Source organism: Carcharhinus amblyrhynchos, chromosome X (assembly GCF_965287045.1).
Source record: "Carcharhinus amblyrhynchos chromosome X, sCarAmb.v2.hapA, whole genome shotgun sequence".
In the NCBI taxonomy this organism is placed as follows: domain Eukaryota; kingdom Metazoa; phylum Chordata; class Chondrichthyes; order Carcharhiniformes; family Carcharhinidae; genus Carcharhinus; species Carcharhinus amblyrhynchos.
In genome coordinates, this window is record NC_137359.1 from 9,188,286 (window position 1) to 9,215,759 (window position 27,474).

Sequence of the window (27,474 nt, forward strand, 5' to 3'; positions counted from 1 at the left end):
GATCATATTTTAGTTGTCTGAATTCACAGATACTGTGACCTGTGTTACTGCAGTCACATACCTATAGATTCTTTCTTGCCTTGTTTTTTTTCACACATCTGTTTCTACTTTTGACTTCAGTAGATTTTTTGATACTGGAAGAGTAGTTTGGGTATGGCAATGACATTATATTTGGACTGGATTACTTTCTATGTCTTCAGCCGATGTGTTTCTCCACTCCAGGATAGCCTTGTATATTGGCAAGTCAGGTAAGACCTTTAGCACATGATTGCATTTCAATCCCAAACGCTTTCAACTGATTTTTATAATTAGTTGCAGCTTTAAGGCTAATACAGTGACAACTTACATTTAGACAACACTGTTCTCATAGTAAACTATCCCAATGTGCTTCACAAGACTGTATTAAGAAATTATTGGCACCAAGCGAAAGGAGTCTAAGGTCAAAGAAGTAGGTTTTAAGGAGCATCTTGCAGAGTCAGCATTATGGAAGGAATTCTAGAGCCTAGGGTCTATATGGCTGAAGGCATAACCTAACAATGGCAGGTAATGAAAATCAAAGATGCACAGGATGTCACAATGTAAGGGGTACATGCAGATATCTTGGAGAGTTGTAGGCAAGGTTACATAGTTAGAATGGGGTGAAACCATGGAGGGATTTGAGAAAGAAAATTAAAGCATTGCTAGAACCAGTGCAGGTCAGTGAAACAGATGGATGAACAGGATAGGTACAAATTAAGATACAAGCAGCAGTTTGGATGAGCTCAAGTTTGCAGAGTGTGGAAGATGGGGCACTGGTCGTGGAATAGTTGAGTTTGGAGGTAATAAGGTTGTAGATGATGGTTTCAGCAGCAGATCCGCGAATGCAAGGGTGATAAATGAAACTCAGCGATTTCGATAGTGGAGAAAATTGGAAGCTTATGCTTATGGGATAAAAATCCAGGCAAGTTATGGGCAAAAAGTATGGAAAATCTCTCTCCTATTCCTTTAGGTGATCAAAACTAGTCCAAAGAGACCATCTCTGTTCTCTCTCCACAGATGCTGTCAGACCTGCTGAGGTTTTCCAGCATTTTCTGTTTTTCTTTCAAATTCCAGTATCTGGAGTAATCTGTTTGTAACTTTGCATCAAATGCTGCTTAGGTTTTGAAATACAGTCATTGCTATGTGCAATACTCGGCTTGCCATAGTCATGTGCCTTCTCGCAGGAGGGAATGTCTGGGGGCAGCCATGTCAGTTCTGTAAAGACATCACACAGGAAAACTTCAGTCTTTGAGCTCAGTACAAATGCCAATCCTATCTTTATAGGCAGTGATGCTTGCTCCAGCCAGAAACAAATTCAGCTCTGTGGTTTGAAGGGATGTGACATAATGATCCGTTTCGGCATAAAATGTATCATTTTCTTTAATTTAGAGGAAAGGAAATGGAAAACAACATCCAAACAAGATTGGCAAATATTCTTCTGCAGATGCTCTCCTAGCTTGAAGACAGGAAGTTGCTCGCAGGCTGTATAAACTACAACGCTCAGTAAGCTCGGTGGTTATTTCCGGTGTCCGGAAGTGCTTCCGGGTGAGAGCTTTCCGCGCCTTTTTTCGCCTCAGAAAATGGCTTCAAGTGAGAGTCAATATGATGCGGCTGAATTACCAGATTTACTTCCCGTTTACTACAAACGCCTTTTTCCGTACTCGCAGTACTTCAGGTGGTTAAGCTACGGTGGTGGTAAGAAGGAGTTTTTTTTCCCTTGTGTGTACATTGTATTACCAAAAGGGTTTGTTCCCGGAAAACTGAAAGATACTGTTCACCTTATAGAATCCCTACAGTGCAGAAAGAGGCTATTTGGCCCATCGAGTCTGCACCAACCACAATCCCACCCCGGGCCCCATACATTTACCCCAGCTAGGCCCCTTTACACTAAGGGGCAATTTAGCATAGCCAATCCACCTAACCCACACATCTTTGGACTGGGAGGAAACCCACGACACAGGGAGAACATGCAGACTCTGCAGACAGTGACCTGAGCCAAGAATTGAACCTGGGTCCCTGGTGCTGTGAGGCTAGCCACGATGCCACCATGCTGCCTTATGTTGGTTGCTTTCTATTCAAAGGTACCTTTGTACATATTTTAAAGTAGTATTCCATTGCTACTTAGTAATTCTCTTGTTAAATATTAAATGTTCAAAAGTATAAAGGAACCTATAATTGAAAGTAAAGTCTAGTCATGTAAGAAAGCTCTGTGTTTTGATATCTGTGATTTAGGATGTGTCAAAACCCATCAACTTAATTGCTGTCTTATATTTTATTGACAGCTGTAAATGCTACAAATTGTATGAATTTGGCATACCCATCCATTTTAGATTGTCTCTCAGCCATCGAAGAAGGTGATTGTCAACAGTTGAGATTTTTTATCTGGTACAGCCTGGTATCAATTGCAAAACTATTGAAAGGAGGTTGAAATTAGTTATTAGCAAGAATTGTATTTAAACCTGTGTTTCTGCCACTAAATAGTATAAATGCTACATGTCTACTGTGTAACTTCTGTGATAACACCTTGAGTTTGTTGCCTCTTGAGCAGGTTTTATGTGTTAAATGGCATCTCTTGATGCTTCAGAGTTGGTTTGGAGCACCATTTTCACTGAAGTAAAATTTAACTACAGCTCATTTATGTTGTAGATTGGCAACAGAAAAAATTGACACAACAAGCTTTTGGATTGCTGTTAAAAATCCAACAAATGCCCTGCAGGGAAGATAACCTACTTTTCCCACTTATGATGTGCTATTGATATATTTTATGTTTAAGGGGAATGTTTTAAAACTCAGCTTTTCTACATGCAGTTGGTATGTCTGGGTAGAATGCAGCTGAGATGCTAGGAGATTAGGATAATTACTCATTTAGCCAGGTAGTGTTTATTTAGGAGAGAACTAATGGATTTTTGTTTAAGAACATAAGAAATAGGAGCAGGAGTAGGCCATCTAGCCCCTCGAGCCTGCCCCGCCATTCAATAAGATCATGGCTGATCTGTCGTGTCTCAGTTCCATGTGTTTATATATAAAATTTTCCCCTGGAGCTTTTGATTAGGTTGAGTGACAGGGTAGTGTGGTTAATAGGAGGAGTTAGGTATGTAGGCGGAGAAATAGCTTTCCGTTCTGGCAAGGGCTTGTTCAAAGACAGATATGCAAGTTGCTCTGAAAATAAAATCTCTCTCTGACATCTTCTGTCCAATCCCTTATAGCTAGTATACTTATGGTTGCTAACTGTACTTGAAGTGGAATTTTAAGACTGTAAGTGAGTATTGCTTTCTTGGAGCTGAAACAGTAAGTTAGAAATTTAAATTTTCATTTTTAACTATTGTTCAACTGTTAAGAGTTAAGCTACTTCATCTTGTTAGTTATACTTGAACTATTTGCTTTACTGTAAAAGATCCCTAATTTGTCAGCAGAATTACTCCTGGAATGAAGCATCCTATCCTCACATTTATACCAAAATAGAAAAAATTGTTGGGGTCTAGTCTGGCTTCCTAATGTACTTTGAGATTCTGGTTCAGGATCCTAACACACTTGAATTGGCCTACATGCGGCTCCAGTCCCACAATATGGCTGACGGGCATTCGGCCTCTGACCTTCGGGTAGGCGTTCTCCAAGGCAGCCTTCAGTTTTGGTCTCCTTTTGAGGAAGGATGTTCTTGCTCTCGAGGGAATGCAGTGCAAGTTTACCAGGCTGATTCCGGGGATGGCGGGACTGATGTATGAGGAGAGATTTACTAGGTTAGGATTGTTTTCACTGGAGTGCACATGAATGAGAAGGGATCTCATTAGAGACGTATAAAATTCTAACAGGTCTAGACAGGATAGATGCAGGGAGGATGTTCTGGATGTTGGGGGATTTCAGAGCCAGGGACTCTGCTTTCTTTTTTTGGAGCTCTGAGGATTCAAGGTAGATCATTTCGGACAGAGGTGTGGAGACATTTCTTCACCCAAAGAGTGAGCCAGTGGAATTCATCATCACAGGAAGTGGTTGATGCCAAAAAATTGAATGCATTCAGGAGGTGGCTAGACATAGCACTTGGGGCGAATGATGTGAAAAGTTATGCGGAGAAAGCAGGCTTAGGCTATTGAGTTGGACAATCAGCTATGATCGTGATAAATGGTGGAGCAGGTTCGAAGGGCCAAATGGCCTCCACCTGCTCCTATCGTCTATGGTTCTATGTAAGAAAACACAGCCAAAGGATGGACAGTAAATGAAGCCATGTGAACATCTCTTTCACTGTGACACTCGCAGATCTGTTGTCTCTCCAAATTCAATGCATTATTAATGGTGTATGTTTTGAAGTGTCCACCAGAACAGTTTAAAAGCACCCATGGCCTTGCAATTCAATGTTTCCCCCCTCCTAAACTTGGGTTGGGACAGGATAGAGAACACTTTGAGCTGAATAATCATGGTGAAATACATTTGGCACAAGTGAATGCAAGAGTTTAAAAATGAACTCTCGCACAAAAAGCCAAAAACACAAAATGAAAGTGTATTGGTGCCAATATGCTAAAGAAACCATTGAGTCATTGTATAATACGTTTCTTGGGATGATATGATCTCTTTGTAGCTCAGTATCACACTGAGACTGTCTTTACTCACAAGGTTATTGGTTGAATAGTACTCACCCTTTGTGTCAACAGTCTCCAAGAAGTATTTCCAAAATCGAGAATTCTCCTTCACCCTGAAAGATGACATCTATGTGCGTTACCAATCCTTTAATAATCAGAATGAACTGGAGAAAGAAATGCAGAAAATGGTCCCTTATAAGATTGACATTGGAGCTGTCTACTCAAACAAGGTAACTCCTGAGTGCAATACTTCAGATGACTCGAATCTCACAGGTTGGGTACAAAACTACCTTCAAGTACGATTTTTAAAACATCATAATAGTGATATTCCAGGCAGCAGTGTTAATTTTATACGGTTTTTAAAAATGATGTGCTCGAAATACTCAGCAGATCGGGCAGCATCTGCGGAGAAAGAAACAAGAGCTAACGTTCCTGGTCTGTGACCATACATCATTTTGCATTAGCTGATCATTTGTGGTGTAATGAATGGAAGACATTTTTGTGAAATGTTTTGTGATTTAGAACATAGAACATAGAACATTACAGCGCAGAACAGGCCCTTCGGCCCACGATGTTGCGCCGACCAGTTACAAAAACAATGACCCACTAGCCTATACCAATCCCTTTTCGTCCATAAACCTATCCAGAGATCTCTTAAACGCCCCCAAACTAGACGCATCTACAACTGCAGCAGGCAGGGCATTCCAATCCCTCACCACCCGCTGGGTAAAGAACCTACCCCTGACATCCGTCCTGTAGCTACCCCCCCTTAATTTAAAGTCATGCCCCCTCGTGCTAGCTTTCTCCATCCGAGGAAAAAGGCTATCACTATCCACCCTATCTAAACCCCTAATCATCTTATATGTTTCAATAAGATCCCCTCTTAGCCGCCTTCTTCCCAACGAAAACAACCCTAGATCCCTCAGTCTCTCCTCATAGGACCTCCCCACCATACCAGGCAACATCCTAGTAAACCTCCTCTGCACCCTCTCCAACGCCTCCACATCCTTCTTGTAATGCGGGGACCAGAACTGCACACAGTACTCCAAGTGCGGCCGCACTAGAGTAGTGTACAGTTGCAACATTACACTGCGACTCCTAAATTCAATCCCCCTACCAATAAACGCCAAGACACCGTACGCCTTCTTGACAACCTTTGCAGGAACATAATGTTCAGATCGTGAAATCTCGGGGTGTGTGGTGGTGTCTTATCTTCACCAACCTGCCTGCCATAAATGCATCTGTCCATGACTCTATCGGCAGAAGTGAGACTGGCCCAGTAATCTAGAGACCTTGGTTTCAAATTGCACCATGTTAGATGGTGGAATTTAAATTCAATTTAATCTGGAATTAAAAGTCCAATGAAGACTGTGAAGCCATTGTCATAAAATCCATCTGGTTCACTAATGTCCTTTAGGCAAGGAAATCTGCCATCCTAACCTGGTCTGGCGTACATGTGACTCCAGAGCCACAGAAGTGTGGTTGACTCTTAAATGCGCTCTGAAATTGCTGAGCAAGACACTCCAACAGCTACAAAGAAAATAAAAAGGAATGAAATTGGATGGACTACCTGGCATTGGCCCAGGCACCAGAAAAACAATGGCAAAGCCAGCCTTGTCGATACTGCAAAGTCCTCCTTATTAACATCTGGGGACTTGTGCCAGAATTTGGGGAGCTGTCTCACAGACTAGTCAAGCAAAAGCCTGACAGTCATATTCACTGAATCATGCCTTACAGATAATGTCCCAGACACAACCATCACCATTCCTGGGTAAGTCCTGCCCCACCGCAGGACAGACACAGCAGAGGTGGCATCGGCATAGTGGTGTACAGTCGGGAGGCAGTTGCCCTACAAATCCTTGGCATCGACTCTGGAACCCATGAAGTCTCATGGTACCAGGTCAAACATGGACAAGGAAACCACATATGATCTGTGTGAAGTTTGCACGTTTTTGTCGTGTCTGTGGGTTTCCTCCGGGTGCGCTGGTTTCCTCCCACAGTCCAAAGATGTGCGGGTTAGGTGGATTGGCCATGCTATATTGCCCCTTAATGTCTCAAGATATGTAGGTTAGGTAGATTGACCATGGTAAACGTTTGGGATCACGGATATAGGGTGATGGAGAGGGCCTGAGTAAGGTACTCTTTCGGAGAGTTGGTGCAGACTCGATGGGCCAATTGGCCTCCTGCACTTTAGGGATTCTATGGAAGAGGGAAAAAACATGCTTGGCCTCATTCTCACTAGCCTGCCTGCCGTACATGCATCTGTGATAGTATCGGTGGGAGTGACCATTGTGCAGTCATTGTGGAGACAAAATCCTATCTTCACTTTGAGGATACACCCCATTGGGTTGTGTGGCACTTATCATGTTACTGAATATGATAGATTTCAAACAGATCCAGCAACTCCAGATTGGGCATCCATGAGTGCTGTGGGCCATCAGCAGCAGCAGAATTGTACTCAACCACAGTCTGTAACCTCATGGCACAGGATATTCTCGCTCTCTCTCTCACACACACACACACACACACACACACACACACACACACACACACACCACCCTTACCAATCCTAGTTCACTGAAGAATGCAGGAGGACATGTCAGGAGAAACACTGAACATACCTAAAAATGTGGTGTCACCTTGGTGAAGCTACAAAACAGGACTAATTGTGTGCCAAACAGCATAGGCAAAAAGTAATAGACAGCTAATCAATTCTGCAAATGATCTGCTGGTTGGAGTCATATCTCACACAAAGGAATATGATTCTGGTGGTTGAAGGATATCACTACAGGGATCCTCAGGATAGCGTCCTAGGCCCAACCATCTTCAGCTGCTTCATCAATGATCTTCCTTTCATCATAAGATGAAAGGACGGGGAGGGAGAGGGCGGGAATGTGGAACTGAGCCACGACAGATCAGCCACGATCTTGTTGAATGGCGGGGCAGGCTCGAAGGGCTAGATGGCCTACTCCTGCTCCTATTTCTTATGTTCTTATAAGATCAGAAGTGGGGACATTTGTTTAGCACCATTTATCATTCGTCAGATGCTGAAGCAATCCATGTCCAAATGCAGAAAAACCTGGACAATATCCAGGCTTGGGCTGGTGAGGCAAATGAAGTGCCAGGCAATGAACATCAGCAAGAGAGGATTTAACCGTCACCCATTGACGTTTAATGGCACTACCATCATTGAATTTCCCACTATCATCATTCTGCAGGTTTTCATTGACCAGAAATTGAACTGGGCTAACTTGCCATATAAACACTGTGGCTACAAAAACAGGTCAAAGGCTAGGAATTCTGCAGAGAGTAACTCAGCCTCCTGACTCCCCAAAGCCTGTCCACCATCTACAAGACACAAGTTAGGCAGGTAATGGAATACTTTCCACTTAACCTGGATGAGTGCAGCTCCAACAACATTGAAGAAGCTCAACGCCATCCAGGACCAAGCAGCCTGCTTGATTGCTACCCCTTTCACAAACATCAAATCCCTCCACTGTCCTTCCAACCACTATCATCTAGAAGGACAAGAGCAGCCAATACCTGCGAATGCCACCACTTGAAGGTTACCCTCCAAGCCCTTCCAAAAACCTCCATCAGTTAGAAAGAGGAAGGCAATAGATGCATGGGAAAACCACCAACTACATGTTCTCCTCCAAGTCACTCACCATCCTGACTTGGAAATATATCCCTCTGTTCTTCACTGTTGCTAGGTCAAAATCCTGGAAACCCCCTCACTAACAGCACTATGGGTGTACCTACTCTTAAGGAATTGTAGCAGTTCACATTACCGCATTTTCAAGGGTGACTAAGGATGGGCAATAAATGCTGGCTTAACCAGTGATGCCCATATTCTGTAAATGAATAAAAAGAGAGCCTGAGGTGCTGTGGGAACACACTTTTAACCTGGGTGCATGTTGCACTATGGAATTATGGATAGTGATGGCAGAGGCTCCAACATTCTTTCCATCACATGGCTGACCAGGAATTTCTCCTTCTCCCACCACCTGCCATTGGCATGTTTTGGAAAGATTTGCAGGTTAATGGTCCAACCGATTGGCTGCATTATGAACATCAAGTCCTGGGGTGGGCTAGAATCTTGAGCTTCTGGCTCAGGTTTGGGGATGCTACCCACTGCGTCACAAGACCTCCATAATTCTTAGTAATATAGACTTGAGTAGCACTAGTGCACATTGTAACACAGTGCCACCTACAGGAGTAACCAGTAAAGCAGGCACGTGTGTTAGGTTTTGAATGATAAATATACGTTGTGTACCAATGAATTGACGGGCATGTTATTGAACAATTTAGCTGATTGCAGCCTGGGCAACAGTAGGAATATGAGCTGCAGTAGAAGCCCATTGCCCTGGTAAGTGGGGGAGGGGGTGTGATTGTCTAGGGAAACCCTGATTGCTGTCAAACATGCAAACCACAACACCACACAACCCTACCACAGCAACCTCTGCAAGACGTGCCGGATCATCGACGTGGATGACATCATCTCATGTGAGAACACCGTCCACCAGGTACACGGCACGTACTCTTGCAACTCGGCCAATGTTGTCTACCTAATACGCTGCAGGAAAGGATGTCCTGAAGCATGGTACATTGGGAAGACCATGCAGATGCTACGACAATGGATGAATGAACACCGCTCGACAATCACCAGGCAAGACTGTTCCCTTCCTGTTGGCGAACACTTCAGTGGTCATGGGCATTCGGCGCCTCACCTTCGGGTAAGTGTTCTCCAAGGCAGCCTTCACGACACACGACAGCTCAGAGTCGCTGAGCAGAGACTGGTAGCCAAGTTCTGCACACGTGAGGACGGTCTCAACAGGGATCTTGGGTTCATGTCGCACTATCTGTAACCCCCGTGACTTGCCTGGGTTTGCAAAACCTCACTTACTGTATTGTCTGGAGACAATGCACATCTCTTTAACCTATGCTTAATGCTCTTTCCACTCACATTGTTGGCCACTTTAAGACTTGAATAGCAGGTTAGTTGTAAAGACTCGCATTCTAATCAGTAATCTGTAAACTGTCTGTGCTGTTATATGTTCTGTCTGAGGCCAGAACTCTCCATTCACCTGATGAAGGGGCAAACCCCGAAAGCTTGTGAGTTTACTATCAAATAAATTGATTGGACTTTAACCTGGTGTTGTGAGACTTCTTACTGCTGTCAAACAACCATGGTTGGATGCAGTTTTATGGTTTTTGCATGTCGAGCTCTGCTATGCTGCTTTACAATAAGATAGCCTGTCAACACTTAGAAAATTCAGTTAATAGCAGTTCTCAGAAGTGTTAAATCTTTCAGTGAAGAGAGGAGGAAATTAGTGATGTGGGATTAGACTTTTTGCCAGGAATTTCTAACTGTTCAGTTTTTCTTCTTTTGTAGCCTAGTCAGCATAATTCTGTGAAGTCGGGAACCTTCCATGCTGAGTATAAAGAACTGGTCTTTGATATTGATATGACAGACTATGATGATGTTCGAACCTGTTGCAGGTACATTGATATTCAAATGTTTTTTGCCTGGACCAAGGCATTTTGCAGTGCTAAACATGAGATGCTTTTACAGCTAAAACAGAAAATGCTGGCAACATCTCTAAGAAGAGAAACCAAGTTAATGTTTCAGATCAATGACTTGTCATCAGATCTGGGAAAAGCTGTATTTACAATTGGCACTTCTGTAGTTTGGTTTGCCTGCATTAACCCCGCTAAAAGCAGCTCCCTTACACCAGCAGTAGAACTGTCAACCAAGGATGCTGAAGTATCTCGGTGTGTGCTAAGTGTAACATAGTTAACAAGAGTAAAGTGATAAAATTACATGTGCCTCTTTTGTGCTGGGCAGGTATGTTCATAAAGAACTTTGAGACTTCCTGTGAGCTGTGCAGTTTTAGTGATAGAAAGGGCTACTGTTAGATTTTCATTTATGTAGAACTAGGAGCAGCAGTAGACAATTTAGCCCCTCAAGCCTGTTCCATCGTTCAATACGAATATGGCTTTTTTTTTCTCTCGGCTCATCTCCATCTTTCTGTCCACTCTCCAAAATCCTTCATCCTCTTCTAATTAAAAACCTATCTCCTCAAATTTCAGTATCCATTGCACTCTACCAGAGATTTCCACAGATTCATCACCCTTTTGAGTGAAGTAATTCCTCTTCAATTCTGGTTTAAAATTGCCACCCCTTAGCCTAAAACTATGACCTCTTGTCCTAGGACTCCAGAGTTTCAGCAGAAAAATGAGTATTATGCAATAGTTTGAAAGATGTGAATCTTTATTATCCTTTCATGGGATGCGGGCTTTGTTGACAAGGCCAAGATTTGTTGCCTGTTCCTAATTGCCCTTGAATTGAGTGCTAGAGCATTTAAGAGTCAACCACATTTGCTGTGGGTCTGGAATCACGTGTAGGCCAGAGCAGGAAAGGATGGCAGATTTCCTCCCCTAAAGGACATTAGTGAACAATTGACAATGGTTTCGTGGTCGTCATTAGACTTGTAATTTGAGATTTTTTTCAAAAATTCAATTCAAATTACCCTGGTCTCCAGATTATGAGTCCAGTGACGATACTCCAACACCACCACCACCACTTGCAGTTTAAGTTATGTTTCAATAACTGTGTTGGAAACTGACTAGGTAGTTATTCTTCAAGTATGTTCAGTGAAATGGAAGATATTTTAGATTGGATTATAGTTTCTACTGGTTAACTTGTTTTTTGGTCATGAAAGCTGCTTAAATTTGTTAACTTTTGCAGATTGATGTTTGAAAGGATAGGAAGGGGAGTGGCTCATATTCGAACATCGTGGTTCACTGTTCCTCATGTTTCCTGTTCATAGCAACCAAAGCCTGTGCTGTTCATGTTGACATAAAATGCCGTTGAAATCTTTCAGAAGTATCTTGTAAAATTATTTTGTATTCTTTAGTTCTGCAGATATTTGCCCCAAGTGCTGGACACTAATGACCATTGCTATCAAGATTCTGGACAGAGTATTGGGAGGTAAAATTGCATTGTGCTTTTTTTCTCCAGTAATTCAGCTTCTTGCCTTTTTAGTTCAGTTAATCTCTACTGAAGGTGCTGATTCTTTCTGGGCTACAGTCCCAACAGTGGTCTGACAGCTTTTTGATCCTTGAAGCAAGTGGCTTTGTCCTTGGGTGAGTGTCAGCAAGCTAATTGACAGTGGGGGAGCATCACACATTCCGTAGGGGCTTACAGGTAATACTTGGAGACACGATCTCTTGCCTGTTTTGCTTTCTTTACTGTTCTCCTCTTCCTTTGCCACCTGGAGTGCTGAGGTGAATTGTAACATGCTTATTGCTGTGCCAACTGACCTGAGCACAAACCAAGTCTGTTAGTAGTTTGATCTGTCTAGGTTGGCACAACACATCAGGCACTAATGTGGAGGTATTTGCTTTGTTTTTAAGCTAAAATGGATGTTGATTTTAAGTACTGGTGCAAATTGAAGTGCTCAATTTTTCAAAACACATTAGCTCTTCTTTAATAAGCTGTCACAGAACTGGTAGAATTCTTGATTGGGCTGCTATCTTATTGTTTTTCTGAAGTTGAGAGACAGGAACGTGGTGTTCTGTCATTCTGCCTGGATTCTCTGAAGTTTGCTGGAGTGACTCCTGTCTTCCGATGCTTCTTCCCCCGTGTGCTGAGTTTGCAACTAACCAGCAGGAACGGGTGGCCTGTTCCTGCGCAGTATATTTTATGAGCAGCAACTTAATGTGGATCACACCCATATCTAATCAATTTGTGGCATCATCCAATGTACTGCCCTTAAAGGAAAATTGAGGGTAAGCGAGAGAATAAATGTACCCCTTTTAAACTGTAATAGTATTGTAGTAACAGCAGTGCAGTGGTCTATGTATTCTGAAATTCAAAGCACCTGATATAATGCAGGTTTCCTGTGTTCACATCACAGAGGATTTTGGGTTTCAGCACCGGCTCTGGGTATATTCTGGCCGAAGAGGGGTTCATTGCTGGGTCTGTGATGAAAATGCACGGAAGCTTTCCCAAGCAGCTCGGTCTGCTGTTGCAGAGTACATGAGTGTGGTTAAGGTATGTATTATCTTCTAAGCCATGCAATTAATAGCCCCTTTAGAGAAAACATAATATGTCACCATTTTACCATCAGTTTATAACAACAAAGGCTGTTTTACAGGGTGGGACGGATACAATCAAGAAAGTTCATCTGACTAATCCCATTCATCCTTCTATTCGGTGAGTGCATTAGAGTAAAAAAAACACTATCTACACGACATGGAGAATATTTGATGCTTGAATGTGGCTATAAGATACCAACTTCATTTTGTAGCTTACATGTCAACTGTGCCTTTTATTGGGAGCATTCTCCTCTCATCCAGTAGGTCACTTGTTCAAATCCTACTCTAAAGGTTTGAGCACAATTGGCTGAATTGTTGGATCTGCTATCATTGAGATGAGAACATTAAATCTACCTTCTGAAATGGATATGAACATTCAAAAAAGAGCAGGGGAGTTATCTCCAGTTTCCTGGCTAATATTTATCCCTCGAGTAAACTTCACAATGCCTCGTTACTATTTGTGGGATCTTGTGTGCAAATTGGCCTCTGCGATTCCTTGTGTTGCAGCAGTAGCTACATTTCAAAAGTACTTTGTTAGCTATGAAGTACTTTGTGAAATTCAAGCCTTTAGAATAATAGAATCCTTACAGTGCAGAAGGAAGCCATTCGACCCATTGGGTTTGCAACATCTGTTTGACGGTATCTTACAGCGAGGAAAGACTGCCTGGGTATCTCTGTAACCTCTCACATTTGCCCTGGCTAATCCATCTAACCTACATACCTTTGGATTGTGGGAAGAAACCCACACAGACACAAGAGAATGTGCAAACTCCACACAGGCAGTCACCCAAGGCTGGAATTGAACCCAAGTCCTTGGGGCCATGAGGCAGCATCTGTAGTTGAATCATTACTGTGCAAGGACAGGAGCATTGTATCATTTAAAACACAATGTCTTGTCCTTAAAGTATGTACCTTTAAGTTTAAAAAGTATGGTGATGAATTTAAAGGTTAATTTATTCAAGCCTGTTGATCAAAACCCTATCTTTAACAAGGTCAACTATGAGCCAAAGTATTGTGACTCCAGCCATTTGTGTTCTGTGATGTTTTCTGTGTATTGCCCATGTGATGGACTGAGGTGTGTGCAAATATAAAGCTTCTATATTCATGTGGTATGAGTGAATTGCCTGTGGCATTATTTAGAATACTCTGATGCAGAACAATGTGCATTATATTAACACTGATGACAGTGATTGAATAAGTTAAATTGCATTTATATGGGAGTGTTGGTTGTATTACTAGGTTCATACTCTGTATTTTTGTTAAAATTGTAATGCAGTTGATTATGATGGTTAGCTTGTGTACTAAATTTGATACCTTGACGTCTAAGCAAATTTTCTGTTTGTGTGACGTCGTGATCTGGAGCGTGGTATAGGAGTAATTAATTGATAAGGGTTTACTATGTCAGTCCAATTGCTAACCATTGCTGTTGATCCACCTGTAGGCAAGCTATCACTGTGATCGATCACTATTTTGAAGACTATGCCGTGAATGAACAAGACATCTTTAGCAGTAAAGAAGCCTGGCAGAAAGTCCTTGCTTTGGTCCCTGATGATATCCTTTAATTGGAATTAACAACATCTGGTGAATTTGTGGTCAACATTTTTAAAGTTCCTATTTCCATTGATATTTGAAGTTGCTTGCTTGGTGCAGTGTCTCTGAATGTTGTTGTCCAGTTCTCTCTTGAATGTCTTGATTGACCCTGCCTCCACCTTATTTTCAGGTAGCACATTCCAGACTTTAATCACGCATTGTATGAAAATGTTTCTCCTTGCGCCTCCGTTGCTTCTTTTGCCAATCACTTTAAATCTGTGTCCTCTAGTGCGGGAAACACCTCATTGTCACATTCTGTTGTTTAGTTTATTTATTAGTGTCACAAGTAGGCTTACATTAACACTGCAATGATGTTACTATGAAAGTCCCCTAGGGGTGCTTGTCTTGGCATTAAGGTGGGTTTTGAATCAGGTTTGCTCTGCTTGCAAACTGCCTTGGTGGCATTCCAGGCCTTTAGATTCCAGTAATACAACTACTGAGTCCACACGTTTACAAACCAAAAGTTCCAGGAGATGGAAAAATACAGCAGAAGGTGAGAAAACAGCGCAAACATTCTTCACCTCCAGTCCAAAAATTCACTTTGAGGCTAGGTTCAGTTATGTGACTTTTGACATTCTCTTTGTTTCTTATTGTGAAAGAAAACAAGTAACATTATGATTGCTCTTTCAGCAGTGTACCATATTCAGCCCAGCCAAGATAGAATAGGTGTAAGGGTGAAGGGAGGTGAATTGGGTGTTTTTGCTAATTCTGACCTTAATGGAGAAATTCTCAACTTCCAACCAGATGGTTTGTTTTTCAAATTGTTCACTGAAGTCAATGGCAGGTTATATCTTTGGCTGTATTTTTCCATCTCCTGGAATATTTGATTTATAAACGTGTGGGATCAGTAGTTGTATTACTGGTTTCGAGGCCTGGAATGCCACCATGGCAGTAAAACAGAAAATCAAAATTTGTTGTCCGAAGGTGACCACGAAGCTGTTGGAAAAATCAAACTGATTCACTCGTGTCCTCTAGGAAAGGAAATGTGTCATCATTTCCTGGTCTGACTTATTTTTGGCGTCTGTCCCACACCAATGTTTCCTACAATTAAAGTTTTTTTTTAAATTTCATGGTGAGTGTCACTGGCTAGACCACAATCTATTGCGCATCTCTAGTTGACCTTGAGAAGGTAGTGGTGAGCAGCTTCCTGAACAGCTGCAGTCCGTGTGCTGTGGGTTGACCCACAGTGCTGCTCGGGAGGGAATTCCAGGATTTTGACCCAGTGTCAGTGAAAGAATAGCCAATATTGTTCAAGTCAAGATGGTGCATGACTTGGAGGGGGAACTTCCAGGCGATACTGTTCCATGCATCTGCTGCCCCATCTCCCTCCGAGATGGTAGAAGATGTGGATTTGTAAGGTGCTGTTGAAAGAGGCTTTGTGAGTTACTGAAGTGCACCTTGGTGGTAGAGGGAGTGAAAGTTTAAAGTGGTGAATGGCGTGCCAGTCAAGCAGCCTGCTTTGTCTTGAATGGTGTTGAACTGAGTAGTGTTGGAGCTGCATTCATCCAGGCAAATGGAGAATATTTCATTACACTCCTGACTTGTGCCTTGTAGATGGTGGGCAGGCTTTGGGGAGTTAGGGCATGAGTTACTTTCCACAGAATTCCCAGCCTCTGACCTGCTCTTGTAATCACAATAATTATATGGCTAGTCCAGTTCAATTTCTGGTCAGTCATAACCCCCAGAATGTTGATAATGGGGGATTCAATGATGGCATTCCCCTTGAATATCAAGGATTGATTGTTAGCTTCTGTCTTGTTGAAGATGGTCATTGCATTTTGTGGGTGGTGTGAATGTTACTTGCCACTTAGCAGCCTAAGCTTGAATGTTGCCCTGCTCTTGCTGCATATTTTATAGACTGCTTCAGTATCTGAGGAGTCGCAATGATGCTGAACATTGTGCAATCGTCAGAAAATAACCTCTTCTGGCCTTGAGAGGGAGTGGAAGCTCTGGCTTCAATGACTCCCACATGCAGACAGTGAACTAATTTTCAGAGCTCTGTTTTCTGTAATTAACTCATTTTATGGTCGCAGTTTTATACAAGTATTTAGAAAGAATGTAAACATACAATAGTCTGACTGATGCACCAAATTTTACAGTGTAACCACGCAGAGTCCAAAAATGCAGCTAAAGTTCCTGCTGTAAAATGCTGGGACATATTGACCTAGTTAATGTGAACACAGCAACTTCTTAGATTAGTATTACACAACAGTTCTTTTTTCAAAATTGCAAAGAAGCAGCATGTTAAATTCCTTACAAGAATTGATCTTGTGATAAGATTTGTTTCTTTTCTTTAAACTTTCATGCTGTGGTTAAAAAGTATTTACATGAGACGATGGAGGTATCTTCTTTAACAGTGATGCACAGTTGCATGACAGATTGCAAATCGATTTTATCAAAGCGAGAAGTTCAGCCGAGCGCTGGAAATTGTTGCAAGACGCCGTAAGTGACCACACGTTCAAACCTTAATGAGCCACAGCTTACCCAAGAGCAATTCGAACAAACTGTGCAACTGACAAAATGGGATGGCAACATTAAGCTGATGCTTTGAATCTTTAAACATTCCCAGCTATCTCCTTGTGCAGCACTGCCGTGCTCAAGTACAGTTCCATGACTATTGGAAGCCATGGGTTCCTCATCCAAATTATCATTTGTGTATATGCCAAACCAAGAGTATCAGCAGGTTATTTGAAAGCAATACATTATTGCAGATCTCATCTTGTCCTCACTTAATTATTCCCTACTGTGCTCCTTTGCTGCCTTGGCTGCAAATAGCCAGCTCCCCACAGGCTTAACAATTGAATCTGATTCTGGTCAGTATGGCTTAGTCTTGACGAATTGTTAATCCATCACACAGACCACAAACAAGCAAATTACTTGGAATTGGTCCTCTGATTTTTCAAGTATTATATTGATTTTCGAGTTTGTGTGTATATGAATGTCAGATTAAGCTCACCCGTGTCTCAAAGCTCTCTCACTTCCACTGCCTTGTGTAAAGAATGGCCACCCTCAGTGAGTCACTCTGCCTGCCTGCATCTGTGCTAACTGTACCGCTATATGAACCAGTGCCTTAAAGGGAATGGGAAGCTGGATGATATGGATAATGGCTCTTAACTTTGGTGTGGCCAATGCATTTATACATTATCTAGGCTTGTTTAATGTTGATTAATAGGATTCTCAGTCAAAATGTTGGAGTTTGTTTGTCACAAATAGCTGATACTTGCATGACTGTGCGAAGATTTTAAATCTTGAAAATGAGTTAACTGCTTTGTTCGAAAGATCGGTGGATGTTGTCAGTCTTGCTACTGAAATAACGGTTGAAGAGACTTGGGAGTCTGCTGGACTTATTGCTGCACAAACTGCTTATGTTGTCTTTGAAAAATAACTTGCCATTTATCAAATGGTTTTCTACAGTTGACTGCCACCCATTTAGAAGAGATTAAGCTGCAGTACTGCTATCCTCGTTTGGACGTGAACGTCAGTAAAGGCATCAACCATTTGCTGAAAAGTCCTTTCTCTGTCCATCCCAAAACAGGTAGTGTGTGCTTGTCTTTTTTATTTTCTATTCCCCTAAACATTGATTTGCATCAACCCTGGTCAGGTAGTTAGACATAATTCTAGGTCTATAGCTACTTTGCAACTTAAAGGTGAATAAGTATATTTTCCTTGCCTCCTAAACACATGCCCCCCTCCCCCCCCCAATAACCTTTTGTGTTTAAATGTGGAGATCGTCAGCCCTAGATATTGAAGCACTTGCTTCTTTTGCCATCCAGTATCAATTACTTCCACCCCTGATGTAGCATAAGTGAAATCTAGAGTTAAATGACACACCCTCTCCTGTGTCTTGGCAGTGCCTTCTACAACTACCATTTATAGTTTTAATACCCTTGTAGTCTCTCTGAGTTGATTTGTCATCAGTTGTTGTTTTGTGCTGTTAGCTCAGACATGGAAGCCAGAATTTTACCAGGGCAGGGCTGGGCAAGGCTCAGATAACAGAATTATCCATTGGCCTGAGTGAGGTTGTAAAATATTGGCCAGAGATTTGGTTTGAGGCATCCCAAATTGGTCTTGCAAGATTCTTATGAAACTGAAAAGCAAAGACTTTTATACATTTAAAGCTAGAACCATAAGCCTCATAAAATAACAATGCATTAAAGCTATTCATTTTCAAATTCTCATCCTTATTTTTAAATCCCTCAATGGCCTTGTCCCCTAGATCTCTGTACTCTGATTCTCAAAATTTTTACAGTGTGGAATGAGGCCATTTGGCCCACTGAGTCTGCACTGGCTCTCCGAAAGAGCGTTGTACCTAATGCCACTCCTTTGTCTTATCCCTGTTATCTTGCACATTCTTTCTTTTCAGATAGCAATCCAATTCCCTTTTGAATAAAAACAGAAAATGCTGGAAAATCTCAGCAGGTCTGACAGCATCTGTGGAGAGAGAATAGAGCCAATGTTTCGAATCTAGATGGCCCTTACTCTTGCATGAGCTTTTGAATACCTCAACTGAATCTGCCTTCACCACCCTCTCAGGAAGTTGGTTTCAAACTCCAGCCACCCTCTGCGTGAAATACATTTTCCTCACGTCACTTTTACTCCTTTTGCCAATGATTTTGACTCTGTGCTCCCAGTTTTGAACAGTTTCTCACTGTCCATCCCCTCAGGATCTTGAATACCTCCATCAAGTTTCCTCTGTCTTTTCTCCAAGGAAAACTGTCCCAATCTTTCCAGTCTATCCTCGTAGCTACAGTTCTTTATCCCTGGAATCATTCTTGTGAATCTCCTCCGTACTCTCTCCAATGCCTTCACATCCTTCCTCAAGTATGGCACTCAGACCTGGACACAGTACTCCAGGTGAGGTCTAACTAATGTCTTTTACAAGTTCAATGTCACCACGTTACTCTTGTATGGGCAGCACGGTAGCGCAGTGCTTAGCATTGCTGCCTCAGCGCCAGGGACCTGGGTTCGATTCCAGTCTTGGGTGACTGTCTGTGGAGCTTGCACATATCCCCGTGTCTACGTGGGTTTCCTCCGGGTGCTCTGGTTTCCTTCTGCACTCCAAAGATGTGCAGGTTAAGTGGATTGACCATGGTATAGTGTCCCAAGATGTGTAGGTTAGGGGGATTAGCGGGGTAAATATGTGGGGCTACGGGGATAGGGCCTGGATAAGATGCTCTGTTAGAGAGTCAGTGTAGACTTGATGGGCTGAATGACTTCCTTCTGCACTGTAGGGATTCTGTTCTACTCAATGCCCCTATTTAATAAAACCTAAGATTCTGTATGTTTTATCAACTACTGTCAACATGCTCTGCAATCATCAATGACTAAAAGCACATATTGTTCCTTGTCTTTTTTCCATGGCCAACCTAAACCTTGTTGCTGTCCCTTAAATGCTCTCCCAGTGATATTTTAACAGTGTTGCCGTCTTGTTGAACTGGAAACATACTACTGCAGAAAATTACCTTGAACACCCTCCAGGAAATCTTGTCTCTTTGCACAACGCCTATCCCGGTCTATATTTGGCTAATTGAAGCCCCCCATTACAATTACTCTACAAATCTTGCACTTGTGTAATTTCTTTGCAAACGTGTTTCTCTATATTCTTTCCATTAGTTGGTGGTCTATATACGACACCGATCAATGTTACTGAACATTTTTTATTTCTTGCCTCAGTCAGAAATTGTCCTTTGTCCTTCATAGAATCCCTACAGTACAGAAAGAGGCCATTCGGCCTATTGAGTCTGCATCAATCACAATCCCACCCAGGCCCTACCCCCATATCCCTACATATTTTACCCACTAATCCCTCTAACTTACATGTCTCATGACACTAAGGGGCAATTTTTAGCACGGCCAATCAATCTGACCCTCACATCTTTGGACTGTGGTAGGAAACCAGGGCACCTGGAGGTAAACCATGCAGACACAAAGAGAATGTGTAAACTCCACACAGACAGTGACCCAAGCCAGGAATCGAACCCAGATCCCTGGCAGTGTGAAGCAGCAGTGCTAACCACTGTGCAACTGTGCTGCCCACCCTTCTGGCACATCCACCCCCCTCTCAGCGCATCTTTAATCAATACTGCCACACCCCTGCTCCTTTTCTTCTCTTCCCATCTCTTCTAAACGCCACGTATTCAGGAATGTTTAATGCCCAGTTCTGCCCTTCTTTGACCCAAGTCTGTTAAAGCACTAATATCATAATTCCATTTGGCAACCTGTGTTTGTAACTCACCAAACTTAATGTCCACACTCTTGTGCATTCACATACATGTGAATTAACCTGGGCTAAGGCTTTTTTACTTTTTCCCTTTTTCTCTGACCACCTCTAATGACCTGCTACTCTAATTCTATCAAACTCTCCAAATATTCTATTTTATTGATCTTGCATCTACTTCCTGCTGCCAATTTTTCTTTTCTCCTCTCCACTCAAGTTCCCATCTGCCTGCCATTCTTATTTAAACCCTCCCCAACAGCACTAGCAAACTTCTCAGCAAGAACATTAGTCTCAGTCTTGTTGAGGTGTAACAGGTTCTTCCTATGCAGGTCCCTCCTATCTCAGAACCAGCCCCAATGCCTCGGAAATCTAAAGTCCTCCTCCTCCTCCTCCTCGTCTATTTCTTCAGCCACATGTTGAACTTTTCATTCGTCCTGTTCATACACTCGCTAGCACGTGGTACTGAGAGTAATCTTAAGATTACTGCTCTTGATGTCCTGCTTTTTGATTCCCTAGCTTCCTAAAATCTGCTTTCACACCTCATCTGCTTTCAAACCTCATCCCTTTTCCTATCTATGTCATTGGTCCTAATGTGAATTATGAGCTCTGACTGTTCACCCTTTCCCAAAATAATGTCCTGCGGCTGCTCTATGACATTCTTGACCCTGGCACCAGGGAGGCAACACACCCTGGAGTCACGTCTAAAGCTGCAGAAATGCCTGTCTGCTCCTCTAACTATGGAATCACTTATAGCACTCTTCCTCCACCTGTCCTATGCAGTTGAACCATCCGTGGTGCCACAAACTTGGCTCTTGCTACAGTCGGCTTAGGAACCATCGCGCTCACCAGTATCCAAAGTGAAAAAGTGGTTAGAGAGTAAGGTAGCCTTGGGATCCCTGCAGTACTTGCCTGTTTGTCTTAGATACTCTGGCGATCACCCATTCTCTCTTGATCTGTATATTCCTTAGCTGTGGTGTGACCACCTCCAAAACATGCTATCCACGTATTTATCAGCCTTGTAGATGCACCATAGTAACGCCAGCTTCTGCTCAAATTTCTGCAGATGTAGTCATTGAGGGCACTTTGTGCCTGCATTAATTCCCACATAGTGCAGGATGCACCTTCCAGGAAGACATGCCTTAAATTTTATCTAAACTGTTTACTGCACTATGGTATTATATAATCTAATAACCCACCTGTCATTTACCAATTGTGTGTCTCCTCTGTGCCACGTCCGGAAAGGCCTATACTTGCCAAGCATCCAGCGGGACTCCTGTTACATCACTTGCAGCTTTCTCTTTCTCTTTGATATTAAAAGCTGCATAAAAAGTTGTTATGTTACTGATATTTTATAGTGTTGCCACATCATTTTGTTACGTGCCATCATCATTGATTGCAAATACTCTGCGTGCAAGTGTGATGTACTGCTCATCATTTTTATTGCTGTTCCAGGGCGCATTTCAGTGCCTATAGATGTGAAGAATTTGGATAAGTTTGACCCCTTTAGTGTCCCTACAATAAGGTAGGAAGAATGTTGGCATCAATTATTTTTGCATATTTAGAAACCACTTAACTTATTTTTTTTTTGGTGCCACGCTTCAGGGTTCTTTCAAGTGTAGATTAGGCTGAGAAGTAGCTCCATAGAATGACATTGCAGCATTGAGTCTCCAGGTATTTGTAGATGTAATTTAGTGCATCAGCTAGGATTTCATAAGATATCAAAAAAAAATTGCAAACTGTTAAAATTTTCAATTTTACTTAATTGACCCCAATTTCTTTTCCTGTGCATTGTGAATATTGCACTACAGTGCCAACTACACACTGGTGCAGCCTGTTTGAAATTCACATTCTATATAAGGTTTGCTGCCCAGACAATTTGAGCAAATGCAGAAAAATGCAGGCACAAAATAAGTGTTTTTTTTTCAGTATCTGCAGTCATCAATGAGTCATCCCTCACTGTGAGGGAGCAACCCTATCAGTCCCTGGACACACATTGTGTGAAGCTGGCCTGGCCCCACAGAACTACAGCCCAGCAAGGAGCCAATCCTTTTGGGAGACATCTAGTTATTGCATGAGGAAAATCATCTGATGTTTCTGCCTGACTGCAATACCAACCTGCTTATTAGAAGTATAGTATGTTTGGATGGTAGGCAACTCATGTTTTTACTGTGTGTGTGTCCACACAGCAATTGGGAATGTGATATGAAGGGAGCATACAAGCTGCATGTGAGCAATGTGAAGGATTGCACAGTGCAACTAGCGCACCACAAACAGAAGTTAGAGGAAACCAGGTTGAGGACAATTTTGTGTTGGACTATGATACCCTTTACCCTCTGATACAATCTGTCTAAACTTGCATGTAGCTGGTTAGATGTTCTAAGTACCTGTCATCTGTGTAACCTTACCCTAACATGGCTTTTCCTTGAGGGGGAAAAAGTGGAGGGAAAATATCTCCTGTAATTTACAGCAGAAAAACCTATGATTTTTGTGTTGTCTTTCAGTTCTCTTTGCAAGGAACTTGATAGCAAAACTAAGGCAGAGCAGGAGAATACAAGTGCTGAGAATGATGAGGAACCAGAGATGAAGCGTCGCACCAGAGGTAAATGGTCATAACTTTTTTTTTAATTCTTCTATGGGATGTGGGTGATACTGACGAGGCCAGTATTTGTTCCCTGAACCTAATTATCCTTATGAGTCGTTAAGAATTAACCGTGTTGCTATGGATCGGCAGTCACGTGCAGCAAGACTGGAGAAGGATGACTGATTTCCTTCCCTAAAGGAAATTAGTGAACCAGATGGGTTTTTACAACAATCAATGGTTTCATGGTCACAACAGCTGAGACTAACTTTAAATTCCAGATTTTTAAAAAGTAATTGCATTTATTAATTTGAATGTAAATTCCACCAGCTGCCATGGTGGAATTTGAACCCATGTTCCCTTGCTATTAGCTGGGACTCTGGATTACTAGTCCAGTGATAGTACCACAATGGCACTGTCTTCTGTGGGAGAAGTAATGTTATTAGTAATGTTGCAGGTGCAATATATCATCTGACCACTTCTAAAACCTTGCAACACCTATCTTTGTCATCTTCTTCCCTGAATGTCCTGACTTCTGCTAGGGCTTCAATCCAAAGGTGCTAATCACCCTCCAATATGTCATCTGAAGTACTATGTAGTTTTGGTCTCCTTGCTTGAGGAGTGATATCATTGTGTTGGAAGCAGTCCTATGGAGATTGATTTGGCTGATTCTTGGGATGAAAGGTTTGTTCTTTGACGGACGGTTAATCAGTTTAGACCAATACTGATTGGAGTTTAGAAGAATGAGGGGTGATCTTATTGAAACATATAAATTCTGAGGGGCATGACTAGGTAGATGCTGGGAGGATGTTTCCCCTTGTGTGGGGATCTAGAACTAGTGGGCACAATTTTCAGAATAAGGGGTCTTCTATTGAAGATGAGGATGAATTTCTTCTCAGTCATTAACCTGTGGAATTCTCTTCCTCAGGAAGCAATGGAGGCTGGGTAATTGAATGTATTCGAGGTTGAGGTAGACTGACTTTGATCAACAAAAGAGTGTTTTTGGGGGATAGATAGGAAAGTGGAATTGAGGCCACAATCAGATCAACCATGATCTAATTGAATAACCGAGCAGGCTCATGGGGCCAAATGGTCTGCTCTTATTTCTTAATATCTTCTCAAACTTCAGTACTGAACAGAAATGCACAATGGCACACATGGGTGAATAAATTCCTTTAAATTTCTCTGTACTCAGATTATAAGAAGACAAGCCTTCTGGGGCCCATCAAGCTATTTGAACAGTTTATAGAGAGAATGGAGCATTTGCAAAAAGGAGAGATGCTGAAACAGAGTGGTGAGTATCATTCGGGATGTTCCACAAAAAATGCTATGGTATGAGCTTGCCAAAATACAAAGCTCTAGGGAAGCCAGTGTCAGTGTAGGACATTTTTTCCCTAGAAACGACCATTGTTCGAGTCTTCTGTTTGGTATGCGTTTTTAAAAAATTTGGAATGTTTCTATAAGCTTAAGTTTGCTTTGAGTTTTTCTCGAGTGAAGTATTTTTTGTCATGCTTGATTCAGGAGAATGTTGCTTGTGAAGTGATGGGCTGGAGGCTTATGCCTTTTTCTCCTGAGTTTTGGTAAAAAATTAAATACATTTAAAATCAATGTCTAAAAGCACCTCACCCAGTAATTGCTTTTGGGCTGAAGTTGCTTATGTAGGCAGTCATTCTGGACCTGCATTATCCACCCAGCAACAAGAAATGAATGACTGGTCAATCTGTTTAGATGATATTGATTGAGGGAGCAATGTTGGCCATGATACCTGGGACAATCCCCCTGCTCTTCAGGTTGCCTTTAAAAGTCTTGCCAATTCTTGTAGAGGAAGAAGAAAGACTTAGGGGTGGATGTGGTTTAACATCTCCAAAGAATGGATTAGAGTCAGAGATTTACAGCAGGGAAACAGACCCTTCGGCCCAACTTGTCCGTGCTGCCCTTTATGTTTTAAACCTACTGAGCTAATCCCAATTGCCTGCATTTGGCCTGTGTCCCTCGGTACCCATCTTACCCATGTAACTATCTAAATGCTTTTTAAAAGACAACATTGTACCTGCCTCTATTACTACCTCTGGCAGCTTGTTCCAGACACACTCCACATTCTGTGAAACAATTGCCCCTCTGGACACTCTTGTATCTCTCTTCTCTCACCTTAAACCTGTGCCCTTTAGTTTTAGACTCCCCTACCTTTGGGAAAAGATATTGACTATCTAGCTGATCTGTGCCCCTCATTATTTTATAGACCTCTGTAAGATCACCCCTCAGCCTCCTACGTTCCAGAGAAAAAAAATCCCAGTCTATCCAGCCTTTCCTTATAACTCAAACCATTTATAACGCATTCGACATTGTCAGAATACTGAGCGTGACTCAGGCAAGTGGTTTGCTACAGCCTGGTGACCTAAGACATACAGTGTGGTTCACTGCTCAGGTACTGCAACTTTGCTCCTCAATCTTAGAGGCAACGCAAGTGCTGATATCTGAGCAAGAAATCATTTCCCATAAGGTAGTTATGAAGGACAGTTCAAGAGGCAAGAGCAAAGTGAGAGGATTTTCAGAATTCGGATGGGGAACATGCGGTCACTGGAGTTTTTTTATATATAAAGTACAGCTAGAAATGAGAAATACTGTGTCATTTTCATTTAAAGGGCCTGTTGATTCACTTTTTAAGCACTTATATATTTTCTTCCAGATAGAGGAGGAGATTTTTGATGTCAGCAATGAGTGGATGCCTTTATCAAATGCATTTTGGTGTATGTCGGCTTGAATCATCAGATTGTAAAATCTGGAACCAGTGGCAGACGTCTGGACTTTGCCTTCTGGACTTCGCTTCTGTAGCTGCAGTGAAGATTTAAAAGTTCTTCATGATGTACCAAAATGCACTTTATTAGTTCTGAACAGCCTTCAGCTCAGAAGGCCAGTGGAATACTTGTTTCAAATTTCCTATTTGAGGTTTCAATGTTATCATTTTGTATCTAATAGCAGCTATTTATATATACACGTTGTGTTATTTTGTTTGTAAGGTCTCATTTATTTTTCTTATGGATTCCTGCTTCCCTTGTGATCTAATTGATCCTGATTAAGCACAAGTCACACCACACCAAACATGAAGTGTAAATGACACCTGAAATGTTTATGATAAAGCAGCTTCAAAGCATTTCAAAGTTCAAACAAAATTGAACCAATTTGGAGTAACATATATCACAAGAGTAGTATGTCCAACTGAAATTGTAATTAAATTGGGGGCATGAACTTTGTAGTCAAGGTGAGGACCCTGGGAAACCAGGGATTCTGGAGTATGTTGAGAGAAAAGAAAGGGTTTTATCCATGAACAATACCATAGGAGACTAAATGAAATAACCAGTTGTTCATTTTCTTTTTACTATCAGTCTTTGATTTCTTCCTTTGATGTAACCCTAGCACTTGATTTTATTTTACATTGACCCAACCCACCTATCTGCTTTTAATATTATCTTGGAAATGCAGAATTCTCTTAATGACTCAAATTGGAAATGTACTTAGCAACCTATTGAGAGATGGAGACAGATTTGATCCCTGACCTTTGCTGACTCAACTGAGCTGAACTGTGGCAGCAGTAAAGATAACCTTCAAATGTCAGAGAATGCCTGCAATGTTCCTTCTGCACCTCCCCAAGGAGTTCCAAGTTTAGCCCTTTTAACATCAGCCAGTGCTTAGTCATAACCTCATAATTTAGAGGTTCAAGACAGTTATTCTGGGGTGGCTGACTGGGAAGGGAGGGGACATACACTCCCTGTAACATAGGCACAGGGCAATCAGCCTCTTGAACCTGTTCCACCTTCCATTTGCATCATGGCTGACCTGTACCTCAACTCCAATGACCTGCCTTTATTGTTGCCTATCTATCAAACTCTGTTTCTCTATATGGAAATCTACTTTATGGAAACTTTTAATGATCACCATTCATCCTTGCAAACCAAAGTAATGCAAGGTAAGTTTATGTCACCCTTAAAAGTGCTGGTATAAATTTTGGTAAATCTGTGATGTCCAAGATCAATATCTCCTCTAGATTTGGTGCCCAAAACTGAATGTAGCACTCCAGGTGGGGTCTGTCCAAGGCTGTGTCCGCTACAGTATCTCTTCCTTACTTCTGAATTCCAATCCTTTTCAAATAAAGGCCAACATTCAGTTTGCCTCCTTTTGATTGCTGCTTGTACTTGTGTGCCAGCACTGAATGAATTGTGTACCTGAACATCTAAATCATAGATGGCGATAGAATCCTTACAGCGTTTGGGGAGGGGAGGGGGAAGGCATTTGGCTCATCATGTCAATACTGGCTCTCTCTAAGAGCAATTAATCTAATACCACTCCTCCACCTTTCACCCATAGCTCTTCCAAGATTTTCTTCAGATAATGGTCCAATT

General features: G+C 42.0%; 1 protein-coding gene across 2 annotated transcripts; it reads left to right on the forward strand.

Annotated features, from left to right (window-relative positions):
• Positions 1-1,222: 1,222 nt before the first annotated feature.
• On the forward strand, positions 1,223-27,474 carry prim1 (DNA primase subunit 1). Of its 2 annotated transcripts, XM_080217937.1 has the most exons (13): positions 1,223-1,713; positions 4,662-4,819; positions 9,985-10,091; positions 11,510-11,583; positions 12,512-12,648; positions 12,752-12,810; positions 14,134-14,243; positions 16,648-16,724; positions 17,697-17,817; positions 21,952-22,021; positions 23,001-23,098; positions 24,273-24,371; positions 25,764-27,474. In XM_080217937.1, the coding sequence occupies exons 1-13, from the start codon at positions 1,599-1,601 to the stop codon at positions 25,781-25,783; spliced, it is 1,245 nt and encodes a 414-aa protein (XP_080074063.1). In that variant the 5' UTR covers positions 1,223-1,598; the 3' UTR covers positions 25,784-27,474. The 2 variants fall into 2 exon arrangements, with proteins under 2 accessions (XP_080074063.1, XP_080074064.1); XM_080217938.1 differs by lacking the exons at positions 21,952-22,021; positions 25,764-27,474.

Bases quoted from the DNA above. Each gene is read 5' to 3' on its own strand.
- prim1 (XM_080217937.1), top strand. From the start codon at position 1,599: ATGGCTTCAAGTGAGAGTCAATATGATGCGGCTGAATTACCAGATTTA. The intron at 1,714-4,661 runs GTAAGAAGGAGT...TTGTGTCAACAG, and splicing joins GTGGTTAAGCTACGGTGGTG to TCTCCAAGAAGTATTTCCAA. The intron at 23,099-24,272 runs GTAAATGGTCAT...CTCTGTACTCAG, and splicing joins GATGAAGCGTCGCACCAGAG to ATTATAAGAAGACAAGCCTT.